General features: G+C 44.2%; 1 protein-coding gene across 1 annotated transcript; it reads right to left on the bottom strand.

The window, feature by feature from the left end:
* Positions 1 to 1,876: 1,876 nt before the first annotated feature.
* LOC127567753 (carboxypeptidase O-like) lies at positions 1,877 to 21,673 on the bottom strand. The gene is given in 10 exon segments (XM_052010789.1): positions 1,877 to 2,010; positions 2,756 to 2,977; positions 4,781 to 4,804; positions 4,807 to 4,864; positions 5,933 to 6,135; positions 9,989 to 10,079; positions 10,174 to 10,284; positions 14,177 to 14,281; positions 18,201 to 18,220; positions 21,652 to 21,673. Coding segments are annotated over 10 exon segments (990 nt in total).
* Positions 21,674 to 22,923: the final 1,250 nt, after the last annotated feature.

Raw genomic sequence — 22,923 nt, 5'->3', positions numbered from 1 at the left:
CCAGCAGGTAAAGCAAAATACTGATTCAAAGCTGAGTTTAGGAGAGCTGAGACACTCAGATGTAGCTGCTGCTGCTGGTCTGTATGGTTAGTGTGGTCGCTATTACTTTACATAAGGAGGAACTCTTAGCATTTCCTCACAGGGCTTCAGTCAACATTGACTCTTGCCAAACGCAACAAGCCAAAATGGTGATTTAAGTCTTTTAAGGACCTGGAGTTAACAATATTGTACTTCCATTACTTGTGTGAAGACATGATTTAGTTCAACACTTGTATTAGAGGGAACTGTTTCTGTTTGCCTCTATTTCCATGGGAGTCACGGTAAAGGATTTAAATCACCAAAGATTCAAGTGCAGAATGATTTAGTGTTTTGGTCTTCATATGCAAATTTACATGTAATTCAGGATTCTTCCTGTAATGCAGAATATTACAGGAATCTAGTTAATAGAGATGTATGACCCACAGTCTGCAGAATCCAAATGGCTTTTGGTTATTGGCACTGCAGGAATATTATGCCTGCAACGAATGGGCTGAATAATAGAGATAATGTTGGACTAAGATCCTGCTGTCTTTATCTTGTGAAATAAAAATAAGTTGCAGCTGTCCTGGCCTTCCTGTATAGAATGTAATCAGGGACAGGCAGCAGAGATTGCCGTGACCTCCAGTGGGCATTTTGTTCAGGAGATTTATTAATAAACACTGCAAGAGTAAAGTTTTGACCTGTTATAGTTGTGGACCATTAGCCAGGCAGAGAGTCACTTCACCCCTGCAACAAGTGTAAGCTCCTGCATTGTAAAAGAAAATAAGTTGCTTTAACATACAGCCATTTATGACCTCAAGAAATCTTAAAATGCTTCCTGGCCAGTGAAGTATTTTTAAAATACAGTGACTGTTGTTATCTAGGAAATGTGGCAGCCAAACTCCAGATATCAAGGTGTGCAAACAACAATAGGTGATCAGCTAATCTGCTTCAATATTGATTGAGGGATAAATAGGGGCCACTTCAGAGAGGAGAACTTCCCTGCTCTTCATTGGATCTTTAATGCCTGCCCAAGGGAGCAGTCTCTTAATGAAAACTGCACCTGTGACAATGCAGAGCTCTTTCAGTAATGCACTAACAGTGTCAGTAAAGGTCTTGTACTCCAGGCTCTGAAGTGAGACACAAAACCTCTGCCTCAGGAGACAAAATGCTGCTGACCACAGCTAATGGGACATTGAGTTCTCCCTCAGGCTCTAATAGTTGACCCAGCACACACGATGCTGCTATCCTAGATGAAAACATTTTGAGCTCAATGTCAGTCTTCCTTGGCTGATGCTGATCTGAAGAGTATCAAACAGGCAAGAGCAGGAAAGTTGTCAAATTTACTACAAGTTTTACTTGAAATACTTTTTCAAAGAGTGAAGCAATTTGATGAAAAAGTTTTATTATGTTCATAGAGCATCAAGCAGAAACATCAGATCAGGGGCCAAGAAATGGTTCCACATTTATAAAACTAAGAGAGAAAAGAACTCTCATGGTGAGAATTATGAAAGGTTAGTATACGTCAAAGTTGCCTCATTATTTCATTAATTATCTTAATTCTTTAAAAAACACAAGCAAGTTTACAGTAGGCCAAATATTCCGACTGTTTTAGGCCAGACATGCGCTGCTCAAACCAATCTCCATGTAATTCCTTCCACTTACACTGATATTTCTCTTTCTCCCTCATTTGCATACTTAGCTTCCCCTTCAATGCACTCACGTCTCTCACTGACTGGATGTGAAAGCACGTTCCACATTCTCACAACTGTGGCAGTAAGTTTCTCCTGAATTCTCCATCGGATTTATGAGTAACCCACTGATATTTTTGATGTCCTCCAAGAATGGGAACTTTTTCTTACACAGCAATTGTGCTGGGGAAGGTGCAGAGATTTCCGAGGATGTTACCAGGAACGGGAACTTGCAGCTGAGAGGAAAGGTTGGAGAAGCTGGGCTTGCTTCTTTGCAACAGGAGATCAAGGCGAGCATTATCTGAGCCGTGTAAAATCATGAGATGGAATAAAGAAGAACAACCTATTTCTGTTATCAGAGGGATCAAAAACCAGAAGATATGGATTTAAAAGTAATTGGTAGAAGGATCAGAGGGGAGATAAGGAAACCTTTTCCATCCAGAAGGTGGAGGGGGTCTGGAACTCACTACCTGAAAAGGTATCAGAGGCTGCCACTCTCTTTACATTTACACAATACTTGGATATGAGAATGGAGAGCTGTGGCCCGTGGGACGGTGGGATTAGGAAACAGAGCTCTTCTTCATCCAGCACAAACACAAGGGGCCAAATGGCAACCATTGTTGCAAATGGACAGGTTGGACAGCACCTTCCAAATCCACGACCTCGACCAGCTGGAAGGACACGGGACCAAAAGCTTGGGAATACCACCGCCTGGAAGTAGCCCTCATCCTGACTTGGAGATCTATCTCTGTTCCTTCACTGTCGCTGGGTCAAAATCCTGGAACTCCCTCCCTAACAGCTCCAAGATTGCAGTGGTTCAAGGCAGCTCACCACCACCTTCTCAATGGCAGTTAGGGATGGTAATTAAATGCTGCCTCAGCCTGAGAAGCCCACATCCTTTAAATGAATAAAAAAAGTTTATGATTCTACAATTCTATGCCTAGCCTATAATGCCCCTTCACAGCTTCTATAAAGTTATGTCTCATTTTCTCTTTGTTATAATGAATTAACAAAGTACATATTTAATAAACAAGAAGACAGCACACCTGACCACAGCGCCGCAATCCCTGGAGAGGAATTCTGGAAGTGTTTATCATTGATGTACTTGATGATGGTTGTCACGGCTACCATGGTTTCCTCACAGCAGGGCTGGATCTGATCCTCTGGGAGAACAAATTGATACGTCCCATTGTCTCGAAGCTCAAATGTGTAGGAAAAGTTGATCCCAAGATCAGCTGCCCAGTCGCGTGATGTACCAGCTGTGTAATCTAAAAGAGGGAATGTTTAGGCTGTTAGAGCGGTATTTTTCTTAGCTCCCAATCAAAGATGTCACAAGGGCATTTCCTCCCATCCCAGCCCCAGGACATCAATGCAGGAATTCCTCAAAGCACCCAGTGCCCTACCCTGTGTCCAGCTGCTTCATCCTTCAAATTCAAGTTTATTATTGCCGTAGGCATGCATACACAGGGTATAGATGCCATGAAAATTAGCTTTTTGCAGCAGCAGCACAGTACATTACAACACAAGGACAAACATAAATTAACATGAACTTAAATTAGCATAAATTATACATAATTTATGTGTACAAAATAAACATAACGACACTAGTGCACGATCGAGAGAGAGAAGATAAAATATATTCGGAGGTAGTGTTAAGGTCATTCAGGTTGGTTCAAGAATCTGATGGCAGTGGGGAAGAAGCTGTTGTTGAACCTTGAGGTGTGAGTCTTCAGGCTCCTGTAACTCCTGCCTGGAGACTCACACTTCTCCTGAAAAAAAAAACGGAAAATGCTGGAAACACTCATCAGGCCAGCAATGTCTGTGGAGAGAGGAACAGAATCATTTGACCTGCAGGCAATTTGAAAGAGATGTCCAGGAGGCCTCATTACCCTGCTCATTCCCCTTAGGCCCATCGTTGTGTCTGTTTCAGGTCTGCAATTCAAGCAGTTTATGCCCTCATTAGTGTTTTATTTATTTTCGCATCTTTGACTTTCTCTGGCCAAGAGATTATTGGACATTTAGCTGTTATGTTCCAGTAATTCCATGCAGGGGGAATGTCTCAATCTTTTTTTAAAATTTTATTTACAGTGTGGTAACAGGCCCTTCTGGCCCAACGAGTCCACGCCGCCCATTTTAAACCCAAATTAACCTACCTGTACGTCTTTGCAATGTGGGAGGAAACCGGAGCACCCGGAGGAAACCCACGCAGACACAGGAGAACGTACAAACTCCTTACAGACAGCGACAGGAATCGAACCCCGATCACTGGCGCTGTAATAGCGTCGTGCTAACTGCTACACTACCGTGCCGCCCATCTTTTCCTCCATTATTTTATTATTTCCTAATGCCTAATATTATTGTTATGGGTCAAACATCACATCAGGCTAAAACTCACTCTGCTTTGGTGGCCCCACACTGTACTGTTGGGGTTACAACATCTTACTTTATAATATTTGTTATAGTACAACAGTCATAAAGTCCGACAGCATGGAAACAAGTCCTTAGCTCACCGAGTCCACACCAGCTATCAAACGCTCATCTACTTTCATCCTATATTAATCCCATTTTATTCTTCCCACATTTCCATCAGCTCTCCCCAGATTCTACCATTCACCTACACAAAACGATCAATTTCCAGTAGCCAATTAACCAAACTTACCAACTGATAGAATATTTTATCAATACCAGCAATAGTATCCAATTTCCACTAGAGTTTCCTATATGGAATCACTTCAATTCAATCTGAAGTTTTTCTGCAAAGCAAAATGTTAATGCACCCACTCTTAATTGTAGCAACCATATTATTGGAAAACATTTACAACTGAAATTTACAATTCACAATGCTTGACTTGTTCACATTTTCCCAAACCTAATGAAAGGTCATCAATCTGTAACATTAACTCTGTATCTCGCTCCACATCTGCTGCGTGTCCCCAGTATTTTCTGTTTTTATTTCAGATTTCAGTTTTTTATTCAAGTTTTTACCTTCCATTAGGAGAGACTACACAGGAACTATTGGGATATATTTGAGTAAGTGGAAGGGGTAATACAGATGTAATAGTGCAACCCACAAAGAATCCACGAGGTAGGTCCCATTTGTACTTGGTCCCATGCTTCTGCTCCAAAGCAGTGACTGCTTTTTCTGCAACTCGCACCTGGAAAATAACAGAGCAGTGATTCTCACTCTGGAGGACATTGCAGGAAAGAACTTCAGACATCAAAACACTCAATGCATGTCATTTTACCATCTTAATGGAGTTCAAATTAACGGCAGTAATTACGGAATAAATCTCATCCTTTTACTGTCCTTTTGAGCATTAGAGACTTGTCCTCTTTAAATGGAGGTCTCGCTCTCTCTTGCCTTTGGATGTAATCTGCAGTACCCATGACAACCGTCTCCCAAAATCCCACCTCCTTACACTGGGGGCTGCTTGTGCTGAGACTGTTGAGGGAAACTCAGTAACATTATAATAGTGGCCAAGGCTTGTGCACTTGGTGGACGAGCAGAGAATTACAATCTCTTGAGCAGGGCTGTGAAAATTTGGGGACCAGTTAGGAACAGTCTCTGGTCATCGGGGAAGATGTGGGCAGGGGGGAGAGTGATTATGATCAGGAGAGGGAGGGGAAGGCAAGAGCAGTCAGCTGGTTAAGAGACTTCCAGCCAGCAATGCATCATAGGGATTGAGAGTTGATTGACTGAGTGGTGTTGCTGTGAGCTTTGCGCCAGCACAGGGAATGTTGGGAAAGTGATTTTGAAGTAGAACACGTTACATTTCTGCACCGTCTTTCGTGACTGCAGGATGTCCCAAAGTACTTTGCAGCCAATTATATGCAGTTAACCTTGCATTCATTGTAGCAGCCCTTCTGCAGACAGTAAGGTCTCACAAGCACTGATTAGATGTTGTCCATGGGACTCTATTTCAATAGCGCTGGCAGAGACGGTGTCCATGCCAGATGACAGTGGTCCTATAGAGGATACTGTGGGATCTTCCTGAGAGCCAGTGAGGTGGTGAAGCTGCAGCAATGATGAGTTTCCTCCAGTTTCTGTCTGTTGAAGTGAAACAGGCCCTGATTTTGACCTGCGCTGGTGTGGTGTTTAATTATGGAGACAGGTGGGTGTTGTCTGTTCCTGGAAGGCCCCCAGTTTCATCCAATCCCTGGCCTTGTTTATGGAGCTACAGGAATCATTGCTTTGGACCCCAGCACAGGTGATGATGTCTCACCAGTTCCCTGTGGTTGCTGCTTGTTGAGTTGTTGTATCCATTCGGGGTCAGGATCAGCTGACCATAGGAGTGAATGGTCAGGTAGCACAGAATGTCAGGCGCATGGCGACAGAGAAAATCAGCAACCGCCTTGGTCTCAGGTTCAGACTCAGAGGCTGAACCACAGTAAATGTTCGAGCAGCAGTTTCTTGAAGCCCCAATACCTGCAATGATAGAGAAAGATCACAGAATTAAAAGAAGGTGATGGCAAGGAGGTGTACAGAGGGAGCACTCTCTGAGCCCTCCGCGCCATTAACTTCTGCCTGTGCAGTGAGTCTCGGCTCGATACGTATGTAGGACAGGAGAGCCGGGGGAGGGTGCACAATATTTTTCTTTCAGCCCACCCAGGCACGGTGAGGAGTGCGGACTATAAGGACATCGTCAAGTTTATTGTCATGTGCACAAGTTTGGTGAGGTAGAGGTACAATGAAAAACTTGCTTGCAGCAGCATCGCAGGCATGTGGATACAGACAACACACAGAGTATAAATTGTACATACAATTATACCACACAGTGAAAAAAAGACTGTGGAAAAGCAAGACTTTAGTACAAAAAAAAGAAAGACACAATCGAAGAATAGCCAATGGTAGAGCAAGAGGTAGTCTGCTGCTCCATTGCTGAGGTAGGGTTAGGGTCGTGCATCAGAAATAAAAGCAGGAGTCAGCCATTCAGTAAGATCACAGCTCAGCTCTTACCTTAGTGCCACTTTCCTGCACTAACTCCACGTCCTTTGATATTTTTCAGAAGTCTATCAGTCTCTAACTTGAATATACTCAGTGACTGAACTTCCACAACGCTCTTGTATAGAGAATCCCTGAGATTCACTAACCTCTGGGTGAAGAAATTCCTACTCACCTCTGTCCTGAACCCTTTATTTTGAGGCCATGACCCATGGTTCCAGACACCCAGCCAGGAAAACCATCTTCCTTCCATCTCCCCTCAGCTCCATGAGAACTATGTATATTTCAATGTGGTTCTTTCACAATCTAAACTCCAGAGAGCATAAACCCAGTCTCTTAATCTCTCCATATAAAACAATCTACTCATCTGCTGAGCCTTTGCTGCACTCTCTCTGTCACAAGTACATCCTTTATTTGCTAGGGAGATGGATCTGTGCACAATAATCTGGCTGTAGTCTCACCAGAGCTGATACAATTCCAATAAGGCATCTTTACTCTGATACTCAAATCCTCTTAAGTAAAGACCAGCATTAAATTTGCCTTCCTAAATACTTGCTGTATCAGCCTGCTAATTTATAGGGATTACTGTATGTGCAACTGGAATAAGGTGGCACTATTCCTACCCTGAGAACTGAACCAATGCGAACTCTTCATTTTTCTGCCAGTATGGACCTTCAGAATGAGATTTAAGAACTTTGTGCTAACTCCTATTTCAACCCACCATTTATGTCCAAAGGAGGTTCCCTTACATTACATAATGTGAGACCCTTGTGACCCTGCAGATGCTTGCTTAGCACCCACCAGCCTACTTACACACTGTTGACATAAGGTGGAGCAAATGTTCTCTGCCCCAACGTAAGTTAAATGTTTTGCAACCACCGGTTGTCCCAAAGCACCTTACAGCCAAAGAGGTAGTTACTTCCGTAATGTAGAAAATACAGCGACTATGTGCACAGCCAGCCCCCACAATCACTATGACAACAACTGGAGTGAGTAATCTTCATCTTTAGCGATAAAGAATGACAGGTAAATATTGGCTAAAACTGTGGGAAGAACTCGTTGGATTCTCTTCACAGTGATGTAATGGGAGCATTTACATCCACTTTAAATTCGGGCTTGGCAGCTCAACCAAAGATGACACCCCCTAGTATACATCACTCCCTCTTTACTGTACTGGAAACTTGATCCCAAGATAAGGCTAAGTTTAAGCGCTCAAATAGCTGGAATAGGACTTCAACGCAAACCTCAAAGGAAGACTATTCCCAACTGAGACAAGGTTGACTCTGTTAGGGATTATTCTGGAGTTATGAAGTGATGGATAGAATAATTATGGATTAATTAAAATGAGAACCAGTCTTCAGGAAATAAAATCTGTTCACAATTGAAGTCATTGAAACCAATCATTGAGTGTGGGATATTCTGATACTGTACTATTGAAACAATGCAGGGAAGACCATAGATGAATGTTCATGTTAGTTGGTGGTCATTGAAAGCTTCAGGACGAGATCAGGGAAGCCATTAAGTGGCCATCTCCTGTATTTGCACATTGTTAAAGGCATAACCCTGCCACTTAATGCACAGTTCAGGACAGGTCTGTTTTGTTACTTAATATTCTGTCTAGTTGTGTATTCAGGGAGCCACCCTTAACATTTTGACAAAAGGTGTATATTTTGGGTGTCTGGAGTCTGTGCTCAGAAGCTTTCGGAACAGACACCAGTATTGAAAAACATGATGATGCTGGAGGAACTCAGCAGGCCAGACAGCATCCGTGGAGAAAAGCAGGCAGTCAATGCTTCAGGAGGGGGAGTTGAAGTGACTGGCAACAGGGAGAAGTGTGGGAGGGGGAGTTGCTCAGCCTCCTCCACTGCCAGGAGAATTCCAAGCACAAACTGGAGGAACAGCACTTCATTTTCCATCTTGAAACCTTGCAGCCTAACGGCATGAACATTAAGTTCTCCCACTTTAAATAATCATTCCCCCCCCCCCACACCTCCCCTAACCATGCCTCTTTCTTTCTTCCCTTTCCTCGCCTATCTCTCTTTTATCTACACCCCTTTTTTTCTCTCCTTACCTTTGACCCATGCCTCTGTGGATCTGCTCTCCCCTTCTACCCAGCACCTGCCTATCACTATCTCTCACCTGCATCTGCCTATCACCACCCTGTGCCCACCCCGCCTCCCCCCTTTTGTCCACCTATCACTGCTCTGCTTTTCCCTCCTATATATTGGGCTTCCCCTTTTCCCATCTTCAGTCCTGAAGAAGGGTCCTGACCCGAAATGTTGACCGTATGCTTTTCTCCACAGATGCTGCCTGGCCTGCTGAGTTCCTCCAGCATCATTGTGTTTTTCATCTAGATTCCAGCATCTGCAGTCCTTTATTTCTCTAGACACCAGTATTGAATATTCAAAGAGGTTCTGCTAGTTGGGATGTCTCCCAATGTAAATATGTAATTCTGCAAATTTACCTGACTATATTAAAAATGTTAAAGTTAAGTAGGTGATTATAGCCATTGAAACTGTAGTCAATTGTTTATTGTTATCTTTGTGTTTAAACAGTATAAAACATTATGTCAGGAGACTGAGATTCTCTTGGACTCTCTCAATATGATCTGCTGTGCAAATCAAGACTTCTATATCTCCCAGTTACAGCTTCCATGTGGCTCAGTATAGTCCGTCACAACAGCCTCACTACAGGTGTGTAAGTGACTCACTAGGCTCATAAAGAGTAAACTTAGTGGTCAGAGTCCTTTGAAATCTGTCATTACAACTGAACCACCTTGATGTGTTACCATGTCCATTTTAACGCTACGGTACCTGCTGGATACCATCAAGTCTGTTGATTATAAAGTGAGGCGGCTGCTCAGTGAACAACAGGAAAGTAATCAGAGACGCAACAAAACCAATTCACCATGGTGAACAGTGAATGGCGGTGCAAGGGTAAACTTCTGCCCATTCCTTCACTGCCCTTCTAACCCCTTGTGCCATCTCACCCCAAGCCTGCTGCACTGCCCCACACTGGGCCCTGTGCTTCCACTGTCACCACTGACCTCTGTAGAACTGGATGAGCAGACAAACTAGTGGACAGAGCGAAGGTCACTACAGGAAGACGGCTCTGGATAACACTGTGCACACACTGGCAGAAATATTGATGCAGACAGCTGCAGTGGGTGTACAAGAGACGATATGTTTGATCAGTTCAGGAATCTTTGATTGGTAGGAATACAATTGATAGGCAGCCGTCAATTATTTCTATCTTGTATTCCTACCAATCAATGTGACCTTGTAAGTGCTAACTTGTAAATCAGGAGCGATGGGGAGGGTGAGGCAGTTCCTCTTACTGCTCCACTTTGCATCAAAGTTCCTGTTGAGATCGGTTCCAAAGCAGGTGCTGTTGCCGCACGGAGACATGGATTTTCTCCACAGACGGTCCTGGAGACGGAGACAGACATTGAACAGTTCCACAGGCACAGAAATGGTGACTTACACCTGCAGCATGTGACACAGAGTCTGGGATCGTACTTACTGTTGTCCAAGTGTAAATGTAGCCATCGATGTTCAAAACCGGTAGGACGTAGAAGTCAATGTTTTGGAGGAAGCGATCTGTTTTAGGGTCTGCAGTGTAGGTCTCTAATACCTGACACACACAACACAATAACGGGTTAGAGAGAGTGACTGGAGATATTTGTTCAGTAGTTATTTAGGGAACTCACCCTGACCGTAACCACGTTGGACTTACCTTGTGGATACTTAACACTCACACTGAGTTTCACAAGTCATTGCTGAGTACTGACACCATGATAAGCAAACTATTCTCTCAAGACAGATTACGCAGGTTGGAGAACCGTGAAACCCCTCTTTGACCCCTCTGTGCACTGGTGGGAAGCAACAAAGGAGAACGTCAAGAGGTTCTTCATCCACAAAGGTGTTCAGAAAGCAAGACCAACTCCAGACAGACTTGCAGCAACTTCTCCTTCTGCAGTCAGGGTGGGGGGGATAGATGTGAAGGAGGAACTCCGAGAGGTAAAGAACCGGCAAGCCCAGCTCCATGCCTCTGATTCCTCCAAGATCATCTTCCGATCCAGAGTCCACTCCGTGGAGCAGTATGAGACATGCTCATGTTTCTTCTTCCAATAGGTTCACAGGGGGAGCTCTGTGATCCACAACCTTAAGGAAGAGGACAGCTCAGTACCATCCTCGCAGATGGACATATCAAGGATCTGCAGATCCTTCTATGCCGGTCTGTACAATGAAAAGGCGACAGACAGCACAGCCTCCCAGAACTTCCTGTCCTCCGTCACAGAGGTCTTAGATGACAGCAAGTGGGAGAGTCTGAACCAACCACTGACCCTGGAGGGGCTGATTGGCTCCATCCATTCCTTTGATTTGAATAAAACTCCCAGAAGCGACGGCTTACCGGCTGAGTTGTACTTGGCTCGGTGGGACTGGATGGGCCCTGACCTGCTGGAAGTGTACAACGCTATGCTTCTGTCTGGCAGCAGGTCAGAACCAGGAGGAAGGGCATCGTTACCTTCATCTACAAGCAGAAGGGGGAGAGGGAGGACATCAGAAATTGGAAACCCATCTCATTGTTGAATGTGGATTATAAGATCTTGTCCAAGACAATCACCAACAGGGTCAAGTCTCCAGACTCAAGTCTGCTCTGGGACAGGTGAGCCACCCAGACCAAACCTGGCAGGAAGATCTTTGACAGCCTTGTGCTGCTCAGCGACACCATCGGCTATGTGCAGGACAGAGTGGTGGGTGCCTGCCTGGTCAGCTTGGACCAGAAGAAGGCCCTGGCCAGCATATCATACACGTACATGTTGGACATGCTCTCCAAAATTGGCTTTGGGGAGGAAATCAGAAATTGGATCCAGCTGCTCTGCACAGATATCCATAGTGCAGTCCAATTCAATGGGTGGGAGACAGATAGTTTCCCCATCAAGTCTGGAGTCAGGCAGGGTTGTCCACTCTCCCCTGTCCTGTTTGTGTGCTGCATAGAACCCTTTGCTGAGTTCATCAGGAAGGACGAGAGCATAAGAGGGATGACGTTGCCAGGCAGTGGGGGCACACAAGTCAAAACCTCCCTGTACATTTCTGCTCGGATCCATGATCAGTTCGCAGATCGATCAGCATCTGCCACCAGTTCAAGTTGCCATCGGGGGCCAGAGTTAACCACAGGAAGAGCGAGGCCGTGCTCTTCGGAAACTGGCCCGACCGATCCAACATCCCCTTCACCGACAGGTCTGATTACCTGAAGGTGTCGGGGATCTGGTTCAGAGGGGCTGAGGAGTGCAACAAGAATTATTTGGAGCAGATTGGGAAGGTCTAACAGAAGTTTGGACTGTGGGAACAGCGCTCCCTCTCAATAACTGGGAAGAACTTGGTCTTCAGGTGTGAGGTGCTCTTAGGGCTGCTGTACTTGGCGCAGGTTGGCCTGTTCCTCACTCCTCCGGCTTGGAAATCACCTGTGCCGTCTTCCGGTTCATCTGGGGATCCAAGATGGAGCAAATCTGACAAGCCATGATGCACAAGTCCCTGGACAATGGGGGTAAAAGTGTCCCAATGTCGCCCTCATCCTGATGACCACCTTCGTCTGTGGCTGCATCAGGCTGTGTGTGGAACCAAAGTACATGGACACCAAGTGTCACTACGTACCGAGGTTCTACCTGTCCCTGGTGTTGCTAAGGATGGGCCTGGCCCCATTGCCGCACTCACCTGTTCTTCGTGGCAAAGTTCTTCCAAACCAACACCTCTGACCACAAGTCCATCAGGCAGTGGTCAGCATGGAACATCCTGCAGACACTGCAGGAGAAGGACTCAATAGATGCTGTGGGGTGGTTCCCTGAGCAGACTGTCCAGACCATCTGGCAGAATGCCTCATCGCCAGAACTCACCAACAAGCACCAAGACCTCGCTTGGCTGGCGGTGAGAGGGGCCCTCCCAGTCTGATCCTTCATACACGGTCAGAACATCTCTCCCAATGCGCCCTGCCCCCAGGATGACTGCGCTGGTGACGAGGCGGTCGCCCACCTCCTTGTGAGCTGTGGGTTTGCGAAGAGGGTGTGGAGAAAGATGTCAGGGTCCTTGTCACAGTTCATCCCGAGCAGCTGTGTGACAGAGGACTCTCTGATCTACGGGCTGTTCCCAGGGACACACACAGATACAGACATCAACTGCCGTTGGAAGATCATCAACTCGGTGAAGGACGCCCTTTGATCTGCCCAAAACTTGTTGGTCTCCCAGCACTGAGACATCTGTAGGGAAATGCTGCCGACTGGTACATTCCAGTGCTGAGGGATGCACTGAAGCTGGGTCCGGCCAATGCAAGGGCTTGGTGGGGAAGGACCACAGTCCAGTATTATTCCACTTCAGGACATGGAGGGGCTGGGTCGGGTGGGGAAGAACACCCCAGGGATCCACATGAGTGGCTACGGTGTGATGGGTTTTAAAAAAAATAAGTTAACGCTTCTGAATAAATTATCCACGAATGTAAAGGTTTAGCACTGTTTATTCTTGTATATATTTTTTTCTTATTATGAATAGATTTTATTTTGTAATTTAAAATACAAATGGACTGGTCCCCTCCATGGACTCTGTCTACACTTCCCACTGCCTCGGTAAAGCAGCCAGCATAATCAAAGACCCCACCCACCCCGGACATTCTCTCTTCTCCCCGCGCCCACTGAGCAGGATACAAAAGCCTAAAAGCACATACCACCAGGCACAAGGACAGCTTCTATCCTGGTGTTACAGACTATTGAATGGACCTCTTGTACGATAAGATGGACTCTTCACATCACAATCTACTTCATTATGGCCTTTCACCTTACTGTCTGCCTGCACTGCACTTTCTCTGTAACTGTAACATTATACTCTACATTCTGTTAGTGCTCTTCCCTTGTACGACCTCAATGTACTGATGTGATGAAATGATCTGTATGGATGTCATGCAAAACAAAGTTTTCACTCTACCTCAGCAAATGAGACAATAATAAACCAATTTACCAGTCAAGTCTTGTTAATCCATCGGTCCCATCCCTATACACTGACTGGATACTGATCTCCAAGGGTGAAGAATTCACTCCTAGCATTACACTTAGCTCCAGGTTTTTTGAACTTCTTTCATTTACCTTTGTACTGGGTTTCCTCATTATGAAGAGCAGATAATTTACTGAACATAATTTGCACTGGTTTTGCTAATAATGATTTACCTTCTATTTCACAGGTGAATCTAGTGCACTGATTATTTCTCACTCTCTGTACAGAGGAGCGTCCTGATTACCCAACACAGTTTGGTCCAGTTTGAAACCTTAAGCACTCTACTTTCACAACCCTCATCAAGTTTCCAACCACCCCATAAAAAAACTACTTCAATTAGTTGCCCCTACGTTCATCATTATTTTTTCTCTGGCCAGCACCATCTCGACTGACCTCAGAGCCTGGGGGATTTCAATACCGAAATCCTTTGAGAAGTTTGTGACTGGAATGGTTCAAATATGCAGCCCCAGAGAAGAAATATTCACCTCCTTCACAAACCACTGGCAGAAAGCAGGAGAGATCCATTCCCTGGCATGAATTCCGCAATCCATCCAGATAATCTTCTTGGGCTTGTTGGACTTTCTGCTGATCTAGGAAAAAAGTAGAAAGGAAATGAAGAAGGTACCATTAGAGGGTGAAAGTTGTGTGTGTGTGTGTGTGTGTGTGTGTGTGTGTGTGTGTGTGTGTGTGTATTCCTTAAGACTTGGAAGGCATTAAGACATGCAGCTTCTTTTGAGTACACATGTGTACAGGGATCTTTAAGAACTGAGTATGATACATTGTGTGATACATGACCTTGATACATTGTTGTACCAGACACTGCAGTTTAGTTGGGAATTGCTGTCTACAATAAATGATGTTGGTTTTATGCCCACCACCCCCCCCCCCCCCCACCCCTTCTGTCTAATCGCCTATGCTTTCAGTAACACAAAGAAAGCCACAGACACCACACTGGCCTCAAGTTTGGCATATTGTTGCTTGAGGAAGTTGCAGGAACTAATGTGAGGGGAAGGAGAATGGGGTTCTCTAAGCATTAACAGCAGGAGATGAACATGTCAAATACACTGGGGAGCTGAAGAACCACGAGCAGGCTCAGCCATTTGACCTGCAGATAGAACAGGCTAGAATACTCCAGAAGTGGAAAGACACCATCAATGTCCTGGGGAGGACAGGGGACGGAGCAAAACAGTGATACACAAGGAAAGGAAGGCAATATTATAAAAGATGACTTTAGGGCCACAAACTGCACAGATGGTCTCAACAGGGAAATCCTGAAGGGACATTTTAACCTGAGATTTTCAAGACCCACTTGAACAAGCGACCAGAAAAATTGATTAGCAAACAAGTGATCGCTGGCAAAAAGATACGTTTTTAAACATTTCCAGGTTTCCTCTTGGGTGTACACAACACGATTTCCAAATCTGCAGGTGACTCAAAATTTGGAGTGAACTGTGAGGAGGATGGTGATATGTGCAAATGGATGAAATCTAACACTGAGAAATGTGAAGTGTTACATCTTGGTAAGAGGAATAAGACGAGCCAATATAAAGCAGAGAGCACAGTTCCCAAAAGGGAGGCGTGACAGAGATATCCGGTGGTATTTGTGCACAGATCAGCAGAAGGACATGCAGGAATGTGAATTGGAGGATGGTTTCTTTGATTCACCTGTCACTGGACAGGGGCATCAGAGCCCCAGCACTGAGTGGACAGGGAGGGATCCACTGCTAGTGAGGACACATGATGTTCACATTTCTGGAAGAACAAATGTACCTTTGAAGGAGAGTGTATCTCAGAAAATGGTCTGAACCAAGAATTGGTTGAATTTCTAACTGTGGGGGAATATGTAAATTTTTAACCTATTGCATCTTCATATCTATAAATAGTTGATGGTTTGCATGGGTTTATTTACCTTTTAAAGAGGAAGCAGTATGTGTTTTTTGGTGACAGTATACCTTTAAGAATTGAATGTGTCAGATGAAATGACCTTGATATGTTGTACCAGACACTACAGTTTAGTTAGGAGTTACTGTTTTCAGTGAAGTATTTGGGTGTGTATTTCCCCATGTCCAATGGCCTGTGCTTGCAGCAACATGAAGACACCCACAGACACTAACGACATGGAACGTCACCTTCATTTCCCTGCACAGGCAGAGACGACTGTTTGTGGTGAAGGTGTGCATGTCCCAGCTGAAGCTTTCAGGTTTAATGCAGTCGATTTATACTGTCTCAGTGACATCTCAGGGGCCATCAGCATTTGTATCCCATGATTTCACAAGGTCAAATAGCTTCACATGTGACTTAATAGTTTTGGTTGAAGCATTTCTCACTGCACATCACTCTTCTTCTCAGGCAGTCTCTGAGATGGTTTGTTTCCATTCTGTTTTTTTTATTTCTGGTGAAGCCAATGGTCGTACCTTCCAAAACCCAAGTATTCTCCAGTGGTATATAATGGACCTTCTATCCATACTTTACTGTGGTCTGTGTTAACATGAATCATAGGACCAAAACATGAAGATTTCCTTTTGCTTATTGGTGGGGAGGTGGGCAGTCTAGGGCCTAATATTTTTAATCTTTTGGAATCTCAGTCTGAACAACTTATTATCATGTAAAAGAGACCTTAATTGTAAAATGTTTAAAAACAGATAGGGCTATTTTAAATGTTCCAATATGTCCTAATATAATTGCTGCAATGGAACAGTGTTGTAAAGATTGTGAACATTAGGATAAAGGCTGTAAAGCAAATAAGGTTAAGAAGCAAAACTAAGTCAAAAATAATATTAACTGCAAAGAATGTGGTGAAACAGAAATATGTTTAAGCTTGGAGTATGTGAACATCAGGGCAGTAATTTAGACTGTGGTGTTGAAAGCAGGTGAATTGCCTCACACAGAACAAGGACATTAAATCTGGCAGGAACATGCCACCGAAGTATGGTGGCAGCACATGGATTAAGGGATCGAGAAAACAAAGGAGGGACTGAAACATCCAAAGGGCCGTGTCACTGAAGTAAGCATTGTTTGTGACAGAATTCAACAACCGTCGTGTGAGGGTCCCATTCAAGGAGCAGCTGAGTCCACGAGAGAGTAAGCAAGGATGAGAAGGAATGGTCCATCTGCAAGAGAGACTGGTTAGGTAATAAATGAAACATAACATGAAATTTAGCAAGACAGCTCTGCAAACTGGTAGTTAGCGGGTAACCAAAGAGAAAAAGTATGTAAAATATGGGGTCAGAGAGAGAGGTAGAGAGAGTGTGCAGGCAACAGAAGACAGCAGGAGGCAATGGGAACTGCTCCATGATCACTGAGGACAGGTTCCCTTTCAAGGGGGAGATTGTGACCATTGTCTTTATTAAGTATTGCTTCTTCATAATTCATGCAATATACATAATAAATCTGTTGTACTTATAACCAGTATAACTATACCCATGCATATCTCTTGAGCTGATTTATATTAAAATTTTGAAAGTAAAACAAACTACAGAATGGTAAATTGGCAGAGAATAATCCGCATTTTCAGTAATACAAACTGCAGAAGATTCTTATTCCTTCAGTTTGAGTGTCTGATTGGTGGAGGACCTCAGTAGGACTTGTTGGGGCGAAGCTGACAGTGGGAGCTAACGACAGAACAAGTAATGAGGAGTCAGACCAACAGAGACTAGGTACGTTCAGGTAGTACATGGGCCAATTCTGGTAGGTTACACCCAGCAGATGCTGCGTTACCAAGTCCTTGTGGTTTTCCTTTATTTGCTCCATCCAGGAATAGATCTAGTAGTTTGAGAGAAAAACTGTGAAGTGTGTTTTTGAAAACTAAATGTGAAGACACCAAGTTCTTTCTGTTTCTTGTCTGAGTCTCACCTCTGCCATTGGGTGATACTTGGTGTAGCTGTGTGCTCCAATGCTACGAGGCCGTTTACAGACTCTCTGAAACTGATGGTCCAGGTGGTGTTGAATGTTTTCTGTTAAAACCCTGTTTGACCAGAGGAGGACATGTTGGTGCAGTGTGGAACATGAAAGAAAGGATTTAGACCAGACCAGGACCAAGTATGGAAAGAGTGAGGCTAGATCTGGAGAGGTTTGGATGGAACAGAGCTGACAGTTGACACTGAAGTGAAGGATGTATAGATGTCCTGTAGGAACATCCAGTGGTATCCATGATGTCGATGCTGTTCTCCAGCTCCGGAAACTGATTCAGGGGACGGTGAAAGGAGATGGACACTTCCTGTCTCCTGCCCTGCAGGACACATTGTACCCGGGCCACCTCTGTCCGATAGTGCAGGATGGGGTTTGACCCAACGCCCATCCTAGAAACAACATCAAACATCGGAGAGACTCCAGTGATTTGCTCTTGAGAAATGGACACTGGAAAGTGGGGAATGAACAGTACTGGGTGGGGATTCTGCAATCTGGGCAAGTTACAGTGAGAACTTGCCCAGATTGCAGAAGTGTTAGTGTCTGCCCAGGCACAGTGCCACAGGGCCAACATCTGACAAACATTCGACCACTTGCACCTACTTGTATTGAAGGGCCCGTTCCTCCAGTTCACCTCGAACTGTGCCAACTGATGATGCTGGGATTCGAGCGTCAACCTCAACCCAAGGGTGAATTCCCTCTGGTGACTGAGGCCTCCATAAATCAACCTGAACAAAGTAACAGAACATCAGCAAAGTTGATAACAAATCAAATCAAACTCTTCAGTTATCTTCAATCATAAAGAATTAGTTTTTAATCTGAACGTAATCTTCTTGAAGCCTTTCCAAATATTTTCCAAGAACCTTGAGCTATAAGACACTTTTCAAAGTGCAAGAAAGTACCACAAGCAGAAACAAAAACACTAACACCCTTACCTTTTCTCCATTATACGTGACTAATGCAAAAGGTTAGGCATTTGGAGCTCCATCACTACAATGGGCTAAAGCGTCTCTGTCTGTGCTTCACTCTTCACTTCTAATGACCTCGTCCTTTCTTTTATTTGTTTTTCATTGTATCTTCCTCCAACCAAGATCACCGATGATAGCAGTTTCCATTTGCCAATTGTGCCTCTGTGTCTGGGCCAATTGTAAACACGTCACTGGCCAGGGGAAGCACTGGAGGCTCAGCTTTGTATGGTGCTGAGTGGAGACGAGAGCACTTTATCCGGGCTGGCACTTCAGTGCAGGACAGAGGGAGTGCTGCATCGTCACAGGTGTCATCTCTTGGGTGAGAAGTTAAACCAGCTCCCATCTGCCCTCCAAAGAGGGAAACAAAGAACCTTTGTCAGTATTTGATGGTGCACATGGTCGCTCTCCTCAGAGTCCTGGTCAAAGTTTATCCCACCATCACTGACGTGGACGGCCAGATGGTAGTAAATAAATCTGTGACACAAGCAATGGCAGGGCCCAGTACCAGACCACGAGGGTGAGATGAGAACTGTAATTGACCAATGACAAAGGATAAGGCTGCATCAACTGGACTGCACCAGTTACTACACCAAGTTTACTGGAGTGGGCAATGAGTCTTCTGATCCCTGAGCAGATCCCGTGTGCCCAACCCATGAACCCTCAGCAAAGATGTAGCCCCTCTACACCCATCAGTTTCCTTTGATTATTGTCAATCAGGACCCCCTCCTCATTTCAGAACCCACCTTCTCTTGCTCCACCAGTTGTTTCAGAAACTCCACTTGCTTGGAATCCACAGGGAAGATCCGGAGAACCTGGTCCCTGAAATGAGAGAGGCTTCGTTTCACAATTCCAATTTCTCCTTGTATCCTACAGCATTACAACAATTTGTAATAACATCTGAAACACTGGAAATACTCAATGGAACAGACAGCACCTGCAGAGAAAAAAGTGGAGTTAACATTTGTTGGCCAGAAAGAATTAAAATCTGGAAAACATCTATGTAGAATGAGCCATGGAAGCAGACAAACCAAATGCCTTTGTTCTTGCCTTGTGGTCAAAGGAATGGAGGCTGCCATTTTGTGAGACTGTTCTTGTGGCCACCATTTTGTGAACTGTTTTGTGAACTGGTTCTTGCTCAGTGATGGTTTGATCAGAGCAATTGAAAGTGGAAACAATGAGGTCCCTGCTGATGATCAGCTAAACCTGAGATCATTTCCAAATAAGAAGCTGTTTATCTGTTTAGGTAGAAATGGCAGGCTTGTAGAAAGAACAGCCGTCTCCTGAACTAGCCTGAGCTCAGTGTTTGGCTGACCTGGCTGAAGTGGTTTGAACTGGTCTACCTCAGGAAGGACAAAGAAAGTGACATGAGACACAAATCTGGAGAAAGAGCAGTAAAGTAATACTGCTTGTATCCTTTGGCCATATCCAATGAGAAGCTGACACAGGCTAGTCAGATGAGCCTGAGCCAACGAGATTGAAACACAACAATTTGATCTTATAAGAAAGGGGATGGGAATGAAGGGTTTCAGGTTAGAAGCAGCGAAAACTCTGGAGACCAACCATCGCAGAAGTGGGTAACCCCATGTCAGAAACATGGAGATTACATCAGGATCAAGAGGAACGCCCGGCCAGCATAAACTAAAATTCTCGGGTATTACCTTTTCTATTCTTTGACTCTTCAGGGAGGGTCAGGGAAGTCTAGTGGGTGTGCGTAAAGAATTTTAGTTTTTTATGACTTGCATGTTTGTTGTTAACCGAACCAATAAAGATATTTGTCAGTTAATACAGATTCTGTCTGTGCCTAATCAATTATTGTTGTTGCGGATGAATACCTGCGACACATTTTAGACTGATGACTTGTTGTCTAATGCACAAACGCATGTATGCACAGGTGCAGTGAAAAACTTGCAGCAGCATCACAGGCACATAGCATCAGATAAGCAGCAGTCACAAGAATAAATCATAAATTAAACATAAATTATACACAATGTTTACAAGAAAGAACACAATTAGAACAAAGCTCATCAAGTTCAATAAGGTTGTTGATAAGATTCACTTTGACACCAAATATTTTTCCCAAGAATAACTCAGGCACCAACTTATTCCACATTAATTCTGACTGAAACTCCACCCTTCCCAGCTCAGGTCCGCGATTACGAACTGATGAAAGGTCATCAACGTGAAATGTTAACTTTGTTCTTCTCTCTCCACAGCTGCTGCCTAACCTGCTAAAAAAATTCCCTGCATTTACTAGTTTTATTTCAGATTTCCAGCATTTTCACATTTATTGCTTTTCCATTTACATTCAATCTTTGGGGTAGTAAAATGTCTCCTGCTATTTCATGTCCCCTGGTATTTCACAAGAAAGATATCAAACTAAATTTGACACTGGGTCACATTAGAAGATATTGAGGCCAATGAGCAAGGGCTTGGCTGGAGATTTCAAGGATTACTTTAATGAATGGAGAAGGACAGCAAAGTGCGGAGGCTAAGGGAACTAATTGCAAAGCCTAATGACCAGACAGCTGAAATACAGTCTCCAATGTTGGAGCAATTAATTGGGACTCACAGCTGAGCAGAACTGAAGGAACTCAAGGGGTCATAGGACCAGAAGGTATTACAGGCAATGGAGAGAGTTGAAACAAAGGAGCCAATACGGACCCTCTCTGTGTTACAAACACCCTACTTATAGACATCCTGTACATATGAACAAGTTCCCATAAATATTATTAAATTCAAACAAGAACCAGTCTTGAAACAAAAACCTGTTTACCTGTAACCACCCTGCAGTAATCAGAAGATGTTTTCTCTCAAGAACATAAGCTGCCAGTTTCACTGTGGAAGGCCACAAGAGAGTTGCTCTGGAAATTGGCAAGCAATCGTTTTTATTGATACTAGTACAATGATACTCTATTAAACAATGTAGCAGCCACTGGTACTTAAAGCCCATCAAAACCACTCATTGAGGGTGGCACATCCTGATTCTGTACCATTGGAACTGGGCAGGAAGACACAATAAATAAATGTTCATGTTAATTGACCCTCATCAACACCATTCATTCCAATACTTGTGCAGGTATGATTACCGTACTGAGTGATGTTGTGCATTTCCCGACTTCAGGACAAATTGACTTACAGGTATCTGTAAAGTGGAACCTGGTCATAACCAGGGAATGGCAAGTGGTATAGGCGAGTGAACACAACTGTGATGGGATCCAGTAGGAGTTCGGACGCTGCAGGTGAGTGTGAGGCTTACTCAAGTCTACAAATGGTGGAAAATAGAAGAACCGGAGTATTGAAATTTCTCATCCTATATTTACTTGAAAACCTGTCCAGTGTGTGTGTCCCTGCTACCTCCTTCCTCTGCCAGTTCATGTCGAGAGAGAAGATGTTTCACGGCCTCTTTTGATTCAGCCAACCGGAAGTGTGTGATGGGAGCCAGTTGTGAATGTTCCTCACACTTCAACACTCTTCCCTTTGTTAGGGCTTTTGCTTCTGCATCATGTCTTCCCAAAGTGACAGAGCCATTTGATCAGGAGTTGAGTGTTGGAGATCAAACGATCTTACAATAGTCAGTATTATTATTCTGACTAAATCCCCTGATTCCTGCTCCATAACACACAAAACCATTGACTTTATGCTGGAAGGGTTATGACACCAAGGAAATTTTCACTTGTGATGCACCTCTGCTGATTGGTGTCCAATAGCCCAAACTACTGGGCAGAGCTGACACTTGTTAATGGGTTTGTGCATGTCAGTGGATTACTAAAACGATAAATCAGTGTTTGAAATGCAGCTGTTGCTGTTATGTAGAGAACCCACTGTGGACGAGAATCAATTTGAAAGAGGCTGAAGTTCAGCTGCATAGCAGGAGACAGGGAAATTGGTTGGCTTTATCATTGATCCACCAAATTTCCTACCTGTGCCTTCAACTAATGGTGTCTGTGGAAGAATCCCTCCACTGGCAAAACAAACAAACAAGCAATACATTGTATTTTTGGTGATAGTGAGGAAATCTGACTGTATCTGTTCTAACCACCTGAAGGGCAGACAAGACTTTGGTGAAACATCCAGATTTACAAGAATGTTGCTAAGACTCAAGGGGCTGGGTTATAGGGAAAGGCTGGGCAGGCTAAGACTTTATTCCTTGGTAAGTTGGAGACTGAGAGGTGACCTTATGGGGGTGTATAAAATCATGAGGGACATAGATAGGGTGAATGCACCTTTTCCCAGGGAAAGGGAACCAAAAACTAAGGGCATAGGATTAAGTTAATGGGGGAACGATTTAAAAAGAATCTGAGGGCCAACTTCTTCGTGCAGAGTGTTGTGTGTGTATGGAACGAGCTGCCAGAGAAAGC

This window comes from Pristis pectinata, chromosome 1 (assembly GCF_009764475.1).
Source record: "Pristis pectinata isolate sPriPec2 chromosome 1, sPriPec2.1.pri, whole genome shotgun sequence".
Lineage (NCBI taxonomy): Eukaryota > Metazoa > Chordata > Chondrichthyes > Rhinopristiformes > Pristidae > Pristis > Pristis pectinata.
This window is presented reverse-complemented; position numbering and strand designations above follow the sequence as displayed.